This window comes from Calonectris borealis, chromosome 2 (assembly GCF_964195595.1).
Source record: "Calonectris borealis chromosome 2, bCalBor7.hap1.2, whole genome shotgun sequence".
Lineage (NCBI taxonomy): Eukaryota > Metazoa > Chordata > Aves > Procellariiformes > Procellariidae > Calonectris > Calonectris borealis.
Window position 1 is genome coordinate 135,387,695 of NC_134313.1, and position 20,442 is coordinate 135,408,136.

At 39.7% G+C, this 20,442-nt stretch overlaps 1 protein-coding gene across 2 annotated transcripts in view; it reads left to right on the forward strand.

The window, feature by feature from the left end:
- Positions 1-20,442, forward strand: part of IGF2BP3 (insulin like growth factor 2 mRNA binding protein 3) — a 116,655-nt gene that overhangs the window by 82,124 nt on the left and 14,089 nt on the right. Inside the window, exons 6-10 of one of the 2 annotated variants that reach the window (XM_075143587.1) lie at positions 341-625; positions 2,773-2,907; positions 3,465-3,587; positions 5,884-6,019; positions 7,640-7,771. In XM_075143587.1, coding sequence (XP_074999688.1) covers positions 341-625; positions 2,773-2,907; positions 3,465-3,587; positions 5,884-6,019; positions 7,640-7,771 — 811 coding nt within the window. The remainder of the gene's footprint in view (positions 1-340; positions 626-2,772; positions 2,908-3,464; positions 3,588-5,883; positions 6,020-7,639; positions 7,772-20,442) is intronic. The other variant, XM_075143588.1, reaches the window with a different exon arrangement.

Genomic DNA, 20,442 nt, shown 5'->3' on the forward strand with positions numbered 1-20,442 from the left:
ATGCATTTGAGTATATAAGCTCTGTCTCCTGTGAGGTTTTGTAGATAGGGTTGCACCAGCAAGACCTTTAAAGTGCACAGAAGCCCAGAGCAAGCAAGAACTAACTTGTAGTCCTTAATATGGTGACTTAAAAAAAAAGAAAAAGTTGTGTAATCAAAATCTTGATTGAAGAATTTTGAATGTAACTTTTCATCTTGGAACCAGTTTTTAGCTTTTGTCATGTGATTTAGAAAGAGCAGAAGTCTATATCTGAATGACTTGCCATTTCATAAGGCCCTGCATGTGATTGTGTTTTGTTTTTTTTTTCTTCTCTTCTCTCCTCCGCTTTGCAAATAAACAGAGCAATAGAGAAACTGAACGGGTTTCAGCTTGAAAATTATTCCTTGAAAGTTGCATACATCCCTGATGAAATGGCAGCCCAGCAACCTCCGCAACAACATCCCCAGGGAAGACGTGGATTTGGACAGAGGGGTCCTCCAAGGCAAGGGTCACCCGGCGCAACCACAAGGCAGAAACCACAGTCAGACGTTCCTTTACGGATGCTGGTTCCCACGCAGTTCGTAGGAGCCATTATTGGGAAAGAAGGAGCGACAATCAGAAACATTACAAAGCAGACACAGTCCAAGTAAGTTATTTTACAAAACTGTAATTGTAAGCTTTAGTATTGTGTCCTCATCTCTTATGTAAAGGGAAACTTGTAAAACTTCACAACTAACCTGTGTGGTCAGAGAGCAAATGAAAGTAACAGTGAATAGGAAATCTTTTGTAAGATTTTTTTAAGGACTGGATTCTGTCCTTGACGTGTTCAAACACTAGCTGACTTTTTTCTCCATTTAAAAAAAAAAAAAAGAAATTATGCAGTGCTAGTAGAATGGCATTTGATGCCAGAGAGTTTGCTTACAGATGTACTAATAAGGTTCTGGCACAAAAAGTGAAACTGAAAGAGCTGTAATATGTTGGTCTGTGGGACATAGAGTCAGTGTGGTGACATGTCCAAGGCTTTAAGCGTTTATTCTAGTTTTAGTTTAATTTAGGGCATTCTTAGGATTTATAAATGTTTTCAATTCAAGGGGGGGTAGAGAAACAACAAACCTTCCTGTCTCCCCTCACTACTCCTTGCACTTCACCCCCATGTGTTTCTGGTGAATGCATTTGTTGCTATCAAGTTGCAGACCACACCAAAGCACAGATTAAGGAAATGCACGGGAGGCAAAAAGCAAGCTGCTAAGTGACCTAAGAAGCTTAGAGCGCTAGGGTCTAGAGACGCTGGAGGAGATTGTTTTCAGTGCATGTTAAATCCCTACCCACAAGGAAGAGCTCAGCGCAGATGCAGAGGGAGGTGGGGATCGTATTCAAAGTATTCTTCCAGGATACCCCTAAGAGTGGAAGGTAAAAGATGCTGTTTTCAGCAGTACACTGGTACGAGCTCCCAGCTCTGTAGTTACAGCAGGCAGGACCTGTAAATGAGTTGTGTGTGAGGGTGGGTGGCTTCAGTTTTGAGAGTAGTTAATGAGGATAAGGGAGTCCTCTCTAATTACACCCCCACCTCCCACAAACAAACTGGTTCCCCCTCCCCCCTCAAACCCAGGATTATCATGATGCTCCTTTCAACCTCTCATTAGCATGTTGTAACCCAGGAGACTATCTGTTGTGTTTAACAACACAGATTTAAGAGATTTGTGTCCTGACAAGACTTGGTTGTAATTTGCCTATGGGCAACCAATTTTTCAGGTGATATCTAAAATGTCTAATTCTTGGACTATAAAATTCCTTGAAGATTGGCATAAGGAAAGCTTTTATCACTTAAAAGAAGGCTGGATAGAGCAGAAATAATCACAGGTTGCTAACTTTATAGATACATGACTTCAAGAATGATGTTTTCATTGTTTGGGGATATAAAAAGAAATGTCACCTACTTCCAGTTGCACCAAGGATTGCCATGGGCTTCTTAGAAAATGCATCATGAAACAAAATTAATTTTCAGTATCAGAAGGAACAGGAAAAATAAAAAGGTTTATTGAAAAGCAGCATGGGTGGGGTGAGGTGGAGAAAGCAAAAAGCAGAGGTGGAAAGAGTATGTGACCTGCAGTTATTGGCAGAGGACAAATAATATCCAAGGCATTGACTTGATGCAGGTCATAATTAATTTTTGTTAAATTCCTAGAGCTACACAAACCATGGTGCAGACTAAGGCTAGTAGTTTTAGGGTGGCAGAGAGTGGAGTTAGAGGAAAGGTCATGTCAGGAAAAATTTTAGGCTTAAGCATAGGAAAGTAATCTTGAGGATGAATGCAAGTACTATGATGCCACTTGCTAGCAGAGAAGTGCTAGGAAACTCTGCTGCTGAGGTCATTAAAAAAGACAAGGTGGGACAAAGCCTGACTGTACTGTACCTGCACAGTCATTATTAGCGGAGCAACTGGGCTGGTGATAGAGTATTTGGAAAGCTTGATGAAATGTTGTCCTCAGTGGTTTACCACAGATTGTCTATCTAACAATTCCCCTGAATATCTTGATGGGAGTTTAATGGGGAAAGGAGATCCCAGTGTCCACAAAAATGGGGTTTAGCTGGTAAAATCAAGATGAGAGGCTCTTTATAACACACAAAAAAATAGTATTTAGGAGATGTTTAAGTAGTTGTATACTTTGCAAAATTAAACCACTTAAACGTAGTCTGTGTTAGCTCAAAATAAATTAGTTTTATGAGAGTTGGAAATATGTAAGGCTTACTGTACAGTACATGGTTACAGTTAGTGTTTTTCTTTCTTTCAAGAATTGATATTCACCGTAAAGAGAATGCAGGTGCTGCTGAGAAACCAATTACCATCCACTCAACTCCTGAAGGCTGCTCAACGGCTTGTAAAATTATTATGGAGATCATGCAAAAGGAAGCTCAAGATACTAAATTGTGAGTAAAAGGCATTTCATTGTGGAGACATTAAAAATTCTGAATTCTTGTTGACTCCATTTAAAGATGTAGTCTTTAAAAACTGTTAACAAGTAAATCTGTTGCCGTTATCCATGTTTAAGTAGGTAAAGGAACTAAGACTTTTTTCCTTTCAGGACAGTCTACTTGCTTAATTAGCCCCAGCACACATCTACGTTTTCAGCCATTGTCTGGCTGTGATTTTGGGGTGAACTGGAGCAAATACTGAAGTTACTTGAGCAACTAATAGCTTTTAATCAGAGTGAGCATAACAAGTTGTGAGCTCTCGCTAAAAGCTTTAAGGTATATTTCTTCCTTCCCAACAGCTCTTGCTACTTCAGTCTGACTTTTATTTAGCAGGTATGTTACAATGAATCTATAGTTGATAGTGCACTTGGACTTGTTCTGCATCTAGTATAAACATGTGTAAGTGAATGGGATTTGTAGACATTTCTATGAAAATAAAATTTATCCATAACATGCATAAAAACTTGCAGTCTGGTCTCCAAAAGTCTCACTGGGTGTAACCTCCATTACAGTACAGAAGAAATTCCCTTGAAGATATTGGCACATAACAACTTTGTTGGCCGACTTATTGGCAAAGAAGGAAGAAATCTGAAGAAAATTGAACAGGACACAGATACTAAAATCACGATATCTCCGTAAGTTTTCGGTGGCCTAATCTTTTGGTGAGATGTCTCCAATAGCAGCAATGCTGCTGCGGTACATTCAGGTACAGAGTTCTTACAAAAATATTATGTGTCTTTTGAAGGCTGAGATAACAGCCTTTTGGAGGCCTTTCCATAATGTGGATTAAACTGTTACTTAAGCTCAGTTAAATTCAATGTAAACAGTGAGTCTTCGTTGTAGACTCAGTCAAGAGCAAGCCTAAAAATAACATAGGCTATGTGGAGCCTGTGTTAGACTATATTTTAAGTGTTGGTTGTTTTTAACATATTATACCATATGTAATGATGAGTGTTTTAAACTATAAGCCTGGATCAGTTCTGAGCTATGTGTGAAAATGAGTGAAACTAGGGATGTTTAGGTATAGGTTAGATTTTTGGACAAGAGGGAAGGAAATAAAGCAAATGAATACTGAAAAGAGTATTTTTAGTAGCAGTTTTGTCCCTCTTGGCTGCCAGCAGCCAAACTGGGATACATTGACTAGTCTGCTTCAAAGTAATAGCTTTTAGTCTGTGAGTTTGTGAAGGTAATTGAGACCTGTTCAAATTTAGCTGAGATTAAACAGGAGTTTTCACCTTCACTGGAAATCTGCAAATCACTGATTAGATCAACATCTCTGTAGAAGCTTGGCTGTTAATAGTAGTTTTACCCTGGAGCAGTATCTTCAGAGAACCTCCTGTTCTGAATAATGAATACTCTGGTGTGAACTTCCAAGTATTTGAGGGCATCTTTGACTAAGGCTTTAGCCAGAAAGGGTGAGAATAAGGCTTATAGACTGTAGGAGAGGCAGAAAGTTTGGAAGACACATAAAGATGTATGAAGAGGTGTGAATACATGCAGGAGACAAAAAAAAAAGTGTATTGCAGTAAATAGCTCAAATGAAGGCAAGGAAGGTAAGAGTGAATGAGGTTCCTCCAAAAAGAGGAAATTCAAAATTGGATGAAAGAACCCGAGACCTTCCTGAAGGTATGTAAACGTTTATGGAATTAGTCTGTGGAAAAGAAGCAAATGAATTGGAGAAAAAGCACCCAAATAAGAATGTTTCAAGAATAGGTTTTGTAAGGCCAGCATGCTCTCTTAAATGTGTTGGCATAAACACTTTGTTTGCAAACAGTACACAGAATGCTATTTCTTAAAGGAAAAAAAAATATGTACAGGGTAAATGGGATAATGGTCTTCATTCCATGAAACCAACTTGTCTTTATTGATGATGACACAAATAACACATTGTCTGTAAACACTCACACAGTATTTTTTAATTTAGCAAGTTAATGGTTTATTTGCATTAAAATCTTGGCTTCAAGATTATACTTGTCATGTGATGCCTGAAATAGCCCCATGAAGTTGCCTGGTTTAATCGGTACATAGAAGAGAGCATATATGCCCATTGATTCTGCTTTGTCTAATTAGTCTTTCTCCTGATCTCTTCATTTAGGCTTTTTGGTAAGCTTATCCATAAAGTTTTAAAGTAAGGCAGCTGGTTTGGGAAAGTGTTTCCTCTCTTCTTTGGGGTGTTTTCCACCACTTTCCTTCCTGAGGCAGTAACTCAGTGCTCGCACACTGGAAACTTCAGGATTGCTTTGTGGATGCATTTCGTGCTTGCCACTGCTTAACTGAGATGTGCAGGTTGCCACGCTGCCTGCTGTGCAAGAAAGCAAGCCTTGCATGCTTCTTCCTCTCTCCCTAACAAAGCACTGGTTTAATGCTGTAACCCTTTCATTTTCCCTGAGGAGTTACTAGTGTTTCGCAGCAAATGTTGACTTGCACACAGCTTTTGGTTTTCCCGTTATGAGGATTTGGAGGCTCTCCTGCAGTTTCACTGAGGGTTGGGCTTTTTTCCCCTCCTTCCTTAAGGAATCCACTATTGTTCTCAAAGAAAGTAAGTTTCTCATGGTCTGTCTTTCTGGGATGTCTAAAATGTCTGAAGCCCTCTCTCTGTTGGTAGGGCTGGTGTGGAGTGCGAAGCCGAACGGTGCTGCACTGCTCTGCAGCTCATGTCCCTACAGAGTGTGATGGCTTCCATCTTGTGTTGCACCCAAGCACATCTCAACCATCTGATGCCAACCCTTGCTGTGGTGGTTTTTGTTGCGTTTGCTGTGAGGACAGAGTTTCTCCAGATTCTCTGAGAACTGTGTTTGAGTCCTGTTATGAATCAATACTACGCTCTTTGGAGGGCAAACTCGACACATTCGGATGTCATCGCGCTCGAATAATAAACCTGGATTACCCTCTGCTGTTTGCTAATTAACTGTGCTTCTGTTTCATTTGCAGATTGCAGGACTTGACACTCTATAATCCGGAAAGGACCATTACAGTTAAAGGCAGTATTGAAACTTGTGCCAAGGCTGAGGAAGAAATTATGAAGAAAATCAGGGAGTCCTATGAAAATGATATTGCTGCTATGAATGTGAGTTGTCTTGTGGCGTGGGCCCTTTCTGGAACCAGAACTACGGAAAGATTTAGGTGTGAGGGGGAGGTCACCTGGCCCAGTCAAGGGGTTGCTCAATATAGGGTGTGCTTCAAAGTTCAATGAAGTTGTGCAGGGACTCGTCCCCTCTTGAACATCTCCATGGGTAGAAAGTCCACAATCTCTCTGGGCAGCCTGTGCCCTGTCTCACTGTTCTCATGGTGAAAATTTTTTTCCTAATATCATATCAGAATTTCCCTCTTGCAACTCTCTCTGTTGCCTCTTGTATTAATTCGGGGGGCTTGGGCAAGGTTTTTTATTATTAATTGATGTATGTATGCTATTTTAATGAAGGCTTTTTCTGCTTTGTTTTGAGTAGGGGAACTGAGAAATTGATTTAGATTGAGGAAATGAATGAGCGTTTCACTTTGCAAAAACCTAAGGGAATGTGTGTTTATGTACTATTGTGGTTTATGTGCTCTAGTTTGTATATATTTCTTAAAGTAATGATTCCCAGTCTCTTCATGTTAAAAGCATAACAACATATGGAAGAAGAATCTCTCCTGCTTTGAATTATTTAATTTAAGAAGGCTTTATTAAGGTTTTTCTTGATATAGATGATAAAGGCATTTAGTTATTCAAAGATGATTGGTGATTATATAATAAAAACAACACACCTCATTAGTTTGCCAAAGTATTACTAATGCATATTGAGAAATGATTGAGATTTTTGATACGCTATGAAGAGCTTTTTGTGTGTGTATCCAGATCTTATGGTCTAGAATCAGACTGGAAATATTTTTTTCAATTTACAGTAGTCTCTGATTTTCTAGAAATGGCTGTTCTTCATGGTTTTCCTACTGGCTGTTGAGAATATTCTCTCCACTTTTCCCTTCCATCCCATCCTGTAAGCAAATTGCAGGACACAAACTACACACAAGGACACAATAAAATATTTTATAGTGGTACATTTTTGCTTGAGATAGTGAACAGGAACATGGGGTGAGCTTGAGGTTGCTTTGCTGTTTGGCAAAAGTGTAGTAACCAGAAAACTACCTCTGTTACTGTACAGATTTCAAGTTTAATTTCTAGTGATTAGGGTAGTTTTTTAGTTGGTGAAGTTTTGGGATTTTTTTTTTTGGTGTCTCATGATTGGCTTATCTTCACAGGACGGAGGATGGGGTTATAGTGTGGCATTATACCCCCAGAGAATGAAAAGTCAGGGCTTGTGCATGGGCTTTCTCTGTTTCTACAGGGCTGTCTTTTTAGTATAAAGCCAAAATTATTATATTATTTCTCTGATAATTTTGTTCACTCGGAAAGTAAATTGTACTATTGCCTGAATTCCTTGCTATAAAATTTGTCATATGTTTCACTGATTAAGTTGTAGCAAGTGATTCCCAGCTGCCTTTCCTACTACGTGTTTTTAATGTTACTGGTCTGTGCCTATGTCTGGGAAATAGGTTTGAAGCAGAGTCCTTGGGGTAATGGAGATGAAAGTTTTTTTTTAAATAACATGCTGACATCTTCTCAAAAGGTTAATAGCCTATGCCAACTAGGATTTTGATTAAAGTTTATAACCAGGATTGTAAATCTTAAATGACTCTTCTGCCATTGCAGCTTCAAGCACATTTAATTCCTGGATTAAATCTGAATGCCTTGGGTCTGTTCCCACCCTCTTCTTCAGGAATACCACCTCCTGCAGTGAGTGTTGCCTCTGCTGCTGCTGCTGCTTCGTATCCACCATTTGGGGTAAGGGAAGTCTCTGATTTTGGATGGTTAGTGGATGGTAATACTAATCTGTACAATGCTGCTGTTCTAATCAGTTCGCTGTATTGTTGCCAAATTACCTCAAAGATCTGGGAACGGTGTTTTAGTAGCTGTGTTCTGTCAGTTTTCTAAATGTTGTCTGTCTTCCTGCTTGCATACTGAAAATATTTCATGTGGCTGCAGTTGGGAGCAGGCATTCATTGGTCACTTAGGGAAATGCTCAGTGAAACCAGAAAATGGTGTTTCTTAGAGAAGTGTTAGATCCTATTTTCTAGAGAACTTGAATTATTACAGAAAGAAATCTCATATAAAATGGAATTTAAAAATTGCTGGAATTTGCAATTAATAATGCTAGTCTGCAATTGTATTCCTGTTGATATGGAAGGAAAAAAAATGATCTCTCTTCATAAAGCGGGGATCTATATGTAGCTAAAATGTTTGTTTGAATGTAGTAGTTTTATAAATGTACAAGCCCTGTTGAAATGCAGTATTGCTAAATATATAGGATTTAAATCACATAGATTAATCTCCAGAAAGCTGTGATTTACTTGCCACATTGCTCTCTAAGAAATATGTGAAAAAGTTCAATAGAATCTTATTCAAATCCAGTGCTGATTAGTAATCATAAATGAGGTCTTTTGCTGTGGAGCAGAAGACAATTTGTTGTATCAGAAAGCTCCAAAGTCTTTCTGGAAGGAGATGGTGCTCTGCTATTCAAGAAAAGACAACCTCATTACACAGAGAAGGTGATTTTTCATGTCTCTTCCCTGTTTCTGGTGGTGATTGTTGTTAGCAACTCAATGAAAGATGAATTTTCAAAATAAACTCTAACAAGTGGATAACGGAGCTTTACAAACTCTGACGTGGCTGACTTTGCCCTCTTCTTTGCTCAACAGTAACACCTAGAGAGCTAAATCTGAGACTCTTCATGATCTAGAAGAGTGAAAATGCATCACAGGACACTGAACTTTATCAAATAACTCAAGTGGGTCTATATATATTGCACTAAGGGGAAGTTGTTGCCTCAATATTTTTCCCAGAGGAAGAAGCCAAGAAAATGTCACTGCAAGGAACAGGAAAAATTCCACACTCATAGCATTGTTTGTGGGAATGAACAACTTGGGTGTTATGAATGTATTATAAACTATATTGAGTATAATAGTGGCTTTATCAGGAAAAAGTGCTCCAATGAAAACTACAACAGTAATATCTTTATACTCAGTTATTTTATTGCTAATAGCAGTGCCTCTATTTATGACAAAAAAATTCTTCCCCCGCCATTCCCTCTGCACTTTGATTAGAGTGGCAGACTAAACTAAAAAATACACGTTTCTGCTTCATTGTATTGTATAAAATGCCATATGTGGTAATGGATTGCCTCAATTTATTTCTTCTTTTTTAAGAGAAACTAGAGGTGATTTGTTAACAGTATATAACTTTCTTTACTTTAGTGGTAATGAAAAGCGTAGCTTTTTCTTTTTTACTCCAGATTTGCAAGCTACTTTGCTATTCTTGAGATTCATACTGTAAGCCTATAGTTCTGTTCCTCACTGGTTTATTTTCATTTCTTTCCCACTTTTTCCTTTTGTTGTGGTTCTTTCTTGCTTTTCCTTTAAATATGCACCTCTAAACAGTGCTGAATTTGGTGGTTTCAATCTTATTCCTGTCCGTCCCTCTGTTGCTAGTGCACCTTTATCCCCCCCAGACGCACGTGTTTTGGCCTGCTAGGATCTCTGGCAGTTTCCAGGTTTCTGGAAATAGGATAGTGGCAACATCTGGAAAAAGGCATCAAGAAACAAGTGTCATTGTGTAGAAGCATAGAAACTTTGCAGTTGGAAGGACCACACTATCTCAACTCTCTTGCTCCTGTTCATGCTGTTTGCTCAGTCCCCTGAATAAGCTTTTGTGGAGCTTGGGGTGGTACCAAGACAGCCCCTGAACCAGATACTAAGGGCTTCTGAAACAAAAGCATAAACAATTGAAACTATCTCACCTTTTCTTACTTACATGTGATCTTACCTGGAAAAGAGCAGGTGGTTCTGTGGGCTTCAGGCAAGTTAGCCCCTCAGATTACATGGAGTAGCTGTCCCTTTCTGGGCAGAGGAAAACAAGGAAAAGTATGAATTTATCTTTTAATGGATGCAGTTTTCCAGAAAACAAAGTTTCCATTTTTAATTTTTTTTATTTTATTGGATAAAGACTTTAAAATCTTGTTTGTGTATGAAGTTAGTTTCTGTAATTTCTGAGTTTTACTCCTCTTGTCTAATTTTTTTTTTCCTAGTAGAACAATTTTTAAGACGCTGATTAAATAGGGTAGTGTAGAAGTAAAAAGAGCAAAACAAAAGGGCTGGCTATATTTTGAAGAAGAAATGGAGACAATTTGAAAGGCTAAAAGTAACTGCAGAGGGGGATCTAGGAGAGCTCATAAGGGATTTAATAAAATAAAATAAAAATCTGTGTGAGTAAAAGAGGCTTCAGGGGAAGAAGGTCTTGGAAGAAGCATTAATGAAGAAATCACAGGGAGGCTTTATGTCTATTTACCTATAAGCAATTCATTACCAAGTTCCTTGTTTTGGCAAAAGCATTTGAGCAACCCAAGTCCCTTTAGCTTGATTTGAGTGAATGTCCTTGTACGCTTGGGGAGCACTGGTTAGCTGGCATTGAGGATATCCCTTTCAGGCAGCTGAAAATCCTTTCTGAAAACACTGCTGGCATCAAGTTATAAGAAGTGTATCCTGCTGCTGTCTTGCTTCTTTTTGTCAGTGCAAATTTTGCCTTCTGCTCAGGGCTGGACATGAGTGGCTCTTCCCTGCCTCCTGTTTGTTTGACTGAGCAAAGGTGTGTTCCTCAGCAATTTCAGCTACACCATCATCAGGGGCTTCTTGGCATCTAATGTCACTTGAAGTCCTTTTGTGAATGTGTGCTTACAAACCATATAGTGAGCCTTGGGACCCTACTATGATATGCCTGAGGGTTATGAAACTTTTGTTTGAATATCTTTGAATGTTTGGACCTTCTCTTCACCTTGTTGTGGGGATGGACTCACAAGTGGTTTTCCCTTGGGTCAGAAGAGGTAGGTGGGTGAGCTTTGGGCATTTGCAGAAGAGTTTCCGTATGGAGCTGATCCTTCATATGTACAGTTTCCCAGTGACGAGGTGTTGCTGTGACCTTGTGTAGGTCCCAAAGAGAGGTGTCAATTATTGAAACAAGTGTCTGTCACATTCCTGATGCTGCTTTTTTATATGGGTGGAAAGAGAAAAATCTGCATAGTAAACAGATCTAGGATTTTGTTACATTGCCAAAGCTTAAAGTGACAGGCCTGAACACCCATATATACAGCCGTAGCCAAGTATTCCTAAAACTGAGTTTTCAGGAGCTTGGGACTGAGTAATCAGGTAGTTTTAGCTGTGTTAATGTGTGCTGTGTGATGCTTCATCCTCTCCCTCTTCATGCAAATCTTTAAGGCATATTTGACAAGAGCATAAACACTGTTCTCCAGCTGCTTCAGGAATAGTTCAGTGTCACAAACTTAGGAGATAGCAATGTTATCAAATACTGGTTTGGATTTAGCTCCTTGGACTGGGTCATGTTCATGAGAACAATTTCCATGTAACTGATATACCTCATTCTCTATGGCCCATCTCCACGACAGTTGACACTGGTGTTATACACCAGTCTTATTGCATAGAGCCTCATCTAATTTAATCTAATGAGATGCAGTTTCTGTCTCACTAAGAATCTGATTGTTGCTTTACCCTTTGTCCTGGCAGTAGAGGAAGGCACAGGCTGTCCTTGGTATCTGCCTTTTTACAGATATAAACACACGTATGGGTGCACATGTCCACTGCATGTGGCAAACAATGTCTGAGCACCACACCTGGTGCAGGGTAACCATTCTTTTTTATATATTTATTTACCTATCACTAGCAACAATTCTTGATATTGCAACTGTATAATTTATTTGCAAAGTCCAAGCTCTGTTTGCCTGTTTAAAGCACTTATTTTGTGTAGTCATTTAAAAGGGATGCAATGGAATTGCATATTGTATTTCGATTCCTGAGTTTTCCTGTCTCTTGCAAAAATCCAAGATCTGTGTATTTTTCTCTGGCCTCCTAAAAGACAAGTAAATCGGAACATGTGGGAATCATTGAAATATTTTAAGGTTTGAGGAAAAAGTAGGACTTAAGAAATGTCTCAGTTAAGAGTATTAGGAGTTAAAAGTTCTTTTTACTGACAAATGGGCATGATTTTACTCTTATGATCCTGGTGATATGATAAAACTAATGGGGTTTTTTTGATGAATGTGTGCCCTTGTGTGACCATACTAAGGACTGGTAGCCTTTCTGTGCCTATTTGTAGCTGATGTCTCGTCCAGCTGCTTTTGGGCCTGGAGAACCACTACTTTCTGTTTACCCTTAAATCTTTCTCCTTAACTCTGCACTTAAGTGCTTGTGTGTGTTGCAATTGTGACACAATTGCAAATAGTCTCATTAGTCTGCCCAGTGTCACTCGTAATGAATGTCATGAGCTAAGCACTTGCACGAAGAATTGGGATTTGGATGAGGAGGAGAGTAAGATTCTGCAGAAGTGAATATGCCCTGTGCTTATGTTTTCCAGAAGATATGTTGCCACAAAAAATGTTTTAGAAAATATCCTAGCCAAACTGCTTCAGATGTAGTGTTGTACTGCTCAAAGCTGTTTTGATGAAGTTGTTGCTTCTGTCTTCTGAACTTTGGGGAGAATATGCACATACTTGTCTCTCAAGAATAGAAGCTTGTTCTCATGCAACACTGAAGATTTTAAAGCTCCAAACAAACAAGATATCCTTGTCTTGGAGTTCAACTGATACAGTCATGCAATTAAATACTACTGGGGTTAAGCGGGTTGCACCCTTCCTTTTATAATTGAAACTTTGCATGTTTAATTGTACATCTGACTGCATTTCTTTTGTAGCCTTTGGGTCTGAAATTTGACATCCCAAGGGCATGGGGCAAGGAGGACTAATCTGTGGAGAGCTCATCCTGCCCTTGAATATCCTGAAACAGGGCGGTAGAATTAATTCTCTCTGTCTGCCGCATGGTAGGTGTACTCAAACATATAGTAAGGTGAGAAGTAGACAGCTTTCCTCCACATGAGGAGTTCACGACAGCTGCTCTCCTGCACCTGTAAGGTCCTGTAAGACACAGCTGAACTTCTCTTCAACTGTGTGAAAGTTAGCTAAGGTGAAGAGATGTTCCTCTGCTCGCAGTAGGACTGCTTTCTCTACTGGTATTTTTGCACACTTGTTGTAGCTTCTTGAAGCTCTACCCTCAAGATGCACTCTTTCTAACCTTTTCTTTAGCCTCACAGTTAATTTTTGGGTTATGTGATATACACAGAAGCTTCTAGGAAGGGAAAAAAAAAAAAGAAAGAAAAAAAGGTAGTTTGCTACAGTAAACAAAACCAAGAAATCAAACCACCTTTTTCCGATGACAAAAAAAGTCTTGTACAGCTAGGCTGATAGGTTGTTTTCCTTTATTCTTTTTGCCATCTCTTGAAGCTTTTTGTTGCAGGTGAGGAACATGCCAATGGAAAACTTTCTCCTTAGAAGATGTTGTGGTCAAGAGAGAAATTCCTTCTTTATTCTCCAATAATTTTCTTAAATAATAATAGTAAAGAAGAGATCTTCTATATCGCATAGATGTAAGAGAAGAAATAACTGTATTGTGCTTTTGGCAGGAAAGAAAAGTAATTTAAAATGAAAAATTGCTTCATTGAGGGCCTTCATTTGATGCCCTGAGCATAGATGAGAGACAAGGAAGAGGAAAAACTGTCCTATGTTCCCAGGTACTTTGACTCTTACTTGGTGGAGTTGGGCTCCTTTGGATGTCTGGGTGTGATAGGATTAGCTTGTGCAACTGTTACATCTAAACTACCCGGGGTAGTAATGTATGTACATCTATAATGTGTGTAGTCATAAATGGCTTTGCCCTAATTTGGCTAGCTTGTTAAGCAGTAGATGATTTTTTGAGGAGCTGTCCTACAGCCAAAAGAGGATGTGGTTTTGGGGGGTGAATAAGGATTTGCCAGTGTTTTTACAAAATGGTTTTATATCAGTGAAATGAAAACCATGCATGTGCAGCGCACACAGTCTTGAGGAGGGCACTATAGGACAACAGCATTGTCTGAAAAAAAACATTGCCAGCTAACTAGACTTCTTTTGAAGATTGTAACCTCAGTGCCTTGAATACACCTTTCCTGCTGCTTAGTTTCTTAAATTCATTAATGATGCATTTCTGACAACAAAGAAATTTGCTCCATGGTGCATAACATTGTGGGATTGTTCTGCCCTGTGGAGAAAATGGTTGGTCCTCCTACTGCCTTGAAGTCTCCTGCTCCTACCATGCTGTGTTGGCAGAGACCCATGTCCAGAGTAATCAGAAACTATTCTGCCTCTGGAGATGGACTTGGCCCCCCGTGAGGGAAGCAAAAATTCAATTGGCACTGTATGATGTACAAAGATCTGGCAAGTTGACAGCTGGTATTTTTTCTGAGGTGTTGAAGCCTCCAGTTATTCTTAATAGCTCTTTTTACAGTTCTGAGGTCATAACGCAAATAGCATCACTTGCTAACTAGTAATGCACACTTTTTAAAATAAAAATGGCTTCTTCCTCACTGTAGGTTTGAATACTTGTAGTGATACTTGTAGTTCCTTGGGACAAGAGATAAGAACTTGTGTTAGTCCCCTGCTCCCAGATTCTTGTCGTGGGAAGATGATTTAATCGGTGTTCCGTTGAACACCTTAGACTCCCAAGCTCTAAATACTAGGCTCAGCATCTTCTGAATGTTAATCTAAATGGGAAATTTAATTCCTTAAGGTGCCAAATAATATTTTATTACTAGAGTGTGCTGAGCTCCTTCAGGCCCAAAACAGAAATAGGTCAAGTCCTCATTCTGGTGTAGCTGGCTCCATCTCTGGTTTGTTTGTTCGTTAAACATGATGGAAAAATAAGTGACCTTTCTGTGTTTTCACAACCTGTTTTTCCTGCAGCTGCCAAGGAATCTGAGAGCAGTGTCTTTGTAAACCAGAGCTGATGAGTACCTGTATCTTTTAAAGCCACAGATTTCATGGGCAACTTCTAGGAGTCTGGAGTACCCATGTGGCTGGTGTGTCACAGCCACGATTTTTGAAGTGGAAGTGTTTCTGTACATAAGCACTTTTGTTTTGGTGGTCGTGCAGTGTTGCAACACCAAATACCTATGTTTGATGCTTGTGAATGACCAGCAAAATTCCTGCTTACGTAGTTTCACAATCTGTTCCTTATGTTGATTTCTGCTTTTGGCTGTCTATCCAGAATAAAAGGTGGCAGATTGCTTTTTCTGGCATTGTGGCCAATCAGATTTTGCAAAAACAAAAAGTTCATGCCATGTTCAGAAATATGTCAGACCTGTTCCTGCTTGTGAAATGCCTTATAGCCAGCCTGCCAGAAAATGTTCCTTCTCTGCTTCTGTGATTTCTACCCCCTCATTCCTGGCTAGGTTTTCATGTTGGAAACACTTCTGATAGGTGTGGTCCTGTTAGTGACTTCTAGTAGTCTGAGGAGATCCCCATGGCTTGCCAGGTAGAAGACGATGGTGATGAAAAGTACTAAAGTTGAGAGCCAAGAAGTGGAGTGAGTAGTACTAAGTGAGATGATTTTAGTAGCATCTCACTTAAGGTACTGACCATTGTGTAATAACCAGCTGTGTTTGAGTTTCAGGTGTTGAAATGCAATAGTCCCCAAATTGGAAATGCAGACAGGGGGTTATTTCTTAGGTTTTCAACCAAGAGGAGAGGACCAGCTCAGCTAGCTGGACAGAGGGCTCCCACTCACATGATGTACTTTCTGGCTGTCCAGGACTGAGGGGAGAGGCAGAGCTGCATGGCCTTGCTGTGGGCTGATTGCCTCAGAAAGGGTCGTGCTCTTGGTTCATCTTGTGACACGAGTGTTTCTTACACAGTGCAGCAGTATGCTCGTAGGGTAAGGGGGAGACAGCTCTGCTCTGAACACAGCAGGTTGCCAGCCCAGAGACGCGGATGGGGAGGGAGGTGGTGTGATGAGCTCCTGGCCGCACTAAGAGAAAGTTGCTGCAAGCATGATGTTGAAGCTGCTGCGGGGGAGTTCCTTGTCGTACTTGGAAATCACTCCTGCCTCTCGCATCAGTCCGGCGTTCCCGTGAAGATGAAGCGCTGGGTGGATGGTGGCATGGGAAAATGGGTGATGCTCCAAGGTGTCCGGAAAGAAGTTAAAAATACAGGTTGCTTCTTTTAAGTTACGTTTTGCTAGCTCTTGACTGACTGAATTCAGCAGGGAAGAACTCTGTTACCTTCTGAGTGTAGTTCTGGCTTTTCAGGTAGCAAATATAGCAGAAGGTTTTAGACTTACAGCATGGACTTAAATCTGTTCTAAATAAACCTGAAAAGCTCGAAGGGTGGGGGGAGCTCAGGCTTCAGTTCGTTAACCTACGCTGGCAGCACCACTTGAGCTGATGTACAAGATGGTGACCCAAGAGGTATTTGCAAGGATGTTGTAAAACTGTGGATCACGTTAGACCTATCTACCAAGACTTTAAATAAGTTGTCCTTAATGAGCCTCTTGTTTCCAACGAAGGCTTAAACTTTTAGTGTTAGTATTGGAAAATGAATACACTAGGATTTCTTTCACCGGTGTGAAAAGCTTATTTTTTATTAATGCATTGAATCCTACTGGAATGTCTTCAAGGATACTTGGCTAAATGTTGGTTTCCCCTTGCTGCAAGTTTTTATTACTAAATAAATAAGAGCATTTAGTATAGCTGTAGGCCAGGATAATTCTTCACAGTGCATTGCAAAAACATGGTTTAAATTTTGGCTTTGGGTCTGGTAGAGGGTTTGAATAAAACGATACCTCACTTCCTGACAAAGCTTAGGGTATGAAGACCAAGTGAGTAATCTGTAAATCTGCCTTGCATTGATGATGGTGGTCATGGTAGTTGGGAAGGGGGAGGATGGCAAAAGAGAACTTCTTAATGCAGTCATCTACTGGTTGTAATTTTTTACTTTACAAAGTGGATTTGTTTACTGTTTAAAAACAAAAAAATACCAATAACCCACTAGGCTAGATGGTAGCCAAACATTGGCTGAGACTGTCCCATGCAGTCTTAAAATAGTTTTAATTATTTCCCTCACAGCTGAAAAAACTGATGCTGGCTAGAAATGGATAACATGACTTTGTGACTTAAAATAAATGTCTCATCCTAAGGTAACTCATTTGCAACGCATTTAGAGTAAATGAAAACATGTACTGGAGATGCATAATGGGCTCAGAAACCAGCAAAGATCTGATTCTGCTCCCATTGACGTCTGGCACAAAATCCTTTTTACTTCAGTGGGTACAATATTTTAAAAGATTTACAACCTTATCCCAAATGTTGCCATGGATTTACCAACCACATACATTTGATGGAGCAAGGGGTCTATGGAGACACTTAAAAACTGACTGGAAAAAAATTTGTACTGTTGGCAGGCTTGCGGAAAAAGACTGAGATTAATGCTCAAGTTAACACGCGGAAAAAGACTGAGATTAATGCTCAAGTTAACACGAGGGACACATAAGTAACAAACATGTCCCCGTACTAGCCCTGCAATGGGTGGGATTACATGCTCATACTGACTGAGGGAACCGCGGACGGACCTAGCAGCAGCGTCAGCTGAAAGCAAGAGAGGGGGGTTCATCTTGGGGAAGAGGCAAAATTCCTTTTTTTTTTTGTGTGTGTGTGTATGTTGTTTGGGTTTGTTTTGGTTTTTTGTGTGTTTTGTTTTTGGTTTTGTTTTTAAATACCATTCCCTGAATACAATGTCCACTCCCTCGCTTCTGGTGGTTTGGGGCCTACTTCTTTACCTACCACCATCTAGCTGAAGAATCACAGCTTTATTTTTCGGAGTTTTCACCCTTGGCTGGCCATGCTTTGACTGTTATGCAAGTGGAAGATGAGGAGGAATGCTTTTCTTTCTGATGATCTATCAGGTAAGGGAAAAGTTCTCCTTGTGTGTGATTTTGGGCGGTTTGTAGGACTGACGCACCAGGCCTTGGCAGGAAGCTTACCCCAAGGGCAGTCTGTTGGGCTCTACAGGTCTTTCTAACTCTGCAAGCAAGAGCTGCAGAAAGAAGAGTGAATCTGCAAATTTGCTTGGCTGGGAGTCCTCAGCTTCTAGCTCTGGTGTGGAGCAGTAGCCCTCGTGCTGAAGGGCACGGGGCAATATCCCAAGGAGGGGAAGAGCCCGCACCCCAGCTGAGGCTCTGGAAACTGAGAAATGACGTCTCTGCTAAGCCGGTTTGCTAAGAATGAGCTATAACGTGGTAGGGATGGCAGCAGAGAAGTGATTCTCCTGGGAAAATCTTCTGTAGGGCTGCAGAGTCTGTTTGGAGTGAAGGGGACCATCCTGATAGTACCTGCAGTGAAGAAGGGGCTCCAGGCAACCCCAGTGTAATGGGGAAGCAGCCAGGGGCTAGAGGATTTAGGAACAGATTGGGCTAGAGCTTGGATGGAGGTTGTGGGAATTTTAAAAAGGAGTAATAGATTTTTTTTTTTTAAGAAAAAAAAAAAAGAAATAGTTGGTATGGGCTCTTAGGCTAGGGACAGATGGCTGGTGTTCAGGGACTTGCGGGATGTATGGAAGGAGGTGTATCCAAGCTGCTACAGGAAAAAGAGTTGGACTAGTCTAAAACATTAGAGCTACTGCTGTGCAGAAGCAGTTGCTTAGCTTCATCCAATGGGGTAGATTAATTTACATCTCTCTGTTAGATCACTGTTTTCAATCAGGATTTAAATGAGCAAGTAGGAAATCTGAGTTAAGTTGACTTATCAAGGTTTACATCTGTACTTTAGTTACCTTTCTGAAAGCCTTAGTGTAGTCTGTACCACCACAGCTACCCTTTGCTAACATAGTGAATATATCTTTCTATTTAAACAAGTATGCAGTTTACCATTTGCTTTGGTTAATGTATTTTTTCCATTTTCTGTTAAAAAATGATGAATGGTGCTTTTCTTATTTGCTTATTAATTTTTAACTTCTGATTTTCATCAGGCTACATTTGGATGGAAATTGGAATCCAATTAATGAACAAAACCAGCATTTAAAATTGTTTTCATTAGTTAAATGTGCTGGATATAGATGAAAATTCCTTATCAAGCCTGTTTTGTGTTTAAAGCATACTGATTTTTGTAGAAACAAAGCAAGTATTATCAGCTATTTATGAACTGAATTAATTGTTTCTGGTCACCATGCTCTTCAAGAATCTGTTTCTTAGAACTAAGAAATTTCAGTTTCTGAATCGTTTCTGGAGCTCTTTTCTATTTTTTTTTTCCCCTAAGAAACTAAATTCTCCATCTGAGTGAACATTCTGGTGTTGTCTCACTGTGTGCCCCAGCTACATGAGACAGAAATTTCTCTCCCCAAAGCCATATTCCTCAAGTGTATGCAGGCCTCCCACCCCACCGCCTAGAAGAATATGTAGCTTGCTTTATACTGTTTGGACCTGTTCAATGTTAGGGTGGACTAGTCCTGACCCATCTCACAAATATTGCTAAGGCAGAAGAGGTGGTCTATGCATCACAAACCTCTGAGACAGTTACTCATGTATTAGGGTGGACATATGGACCATACATCTTGGAGAACCTAGGTTACTATTTTAAAAGATTTTTTTTTCCACATTTCTTTCAGTTCCTAGGGCTGGGCTTGAATAAACTATTTTCTTATATGGGGGGAAAATAAAGTGAATGGGGAAGAGGAGAAAAATGCACAGAATTCTCCATGTACAGGAGACCTTACTGTTGTCAAAAATTAGTTCATGACTAATTCCATGACTTAATGAACTTTACAACTTCAGTAACGAATGTACCCTACTTAAATACTTTTCAGTCTAAATGTTAAATTTTATAATATACTGTTAAGGCCCTTAAAATTATGAAGTAAAAGAGATGAACTGCAGGACGCTCTCTAGAGTCAGTACAGACAGATATTCTCCAAGATATATATACACATATATATTTTAGGTTTTAAATTTTAAGTACATGTTTAAGCAAACTTGGCCTTGTTAAGGGAGTGAACGTTGAAGCTCAGATTCCACACAGTGGGAAATTAGTTCCCTAAATTTAGTGCTTCTAACATATGTTTAAGATCTAGGAATCTATTTCTGATATAACTCATGCTAGAAGTTCCTGGAAAGCTCTATGACTTATGTGGCATGGCATGGGGAAGATTAAATTATAGTTGATTTTCTTCCATCCTGAGATCCCCAGAAGCATCTGGAAGATTGATGGGTGGTGTAGTCATTGCATTACGTTTTGATGTGTTTCTTTTGGAGGATAGTCTTCCAGTAAATACAAAAGGACTTTAAAATTATTGTGGGTAAGGAGGTGGACAGATAATAAATTGAACTTGGTGTTATGATACTCTCTTAAAAGCTTTAGCTAGACTTGATTTCTGCCAGAAGAAAAAAGAAAGAGCTGTTGGTTTTGATGTTCATGCTTTAAAACAAATCAAACGGTATGGTTTTTTGAGTGGTTAAAAATCCACTCAAAAAAAAAAAGTGGGTAAGGAAAGGGACATCATTTCTTGAAATCCTGCATGATGTTATACTGGAGATGAATTT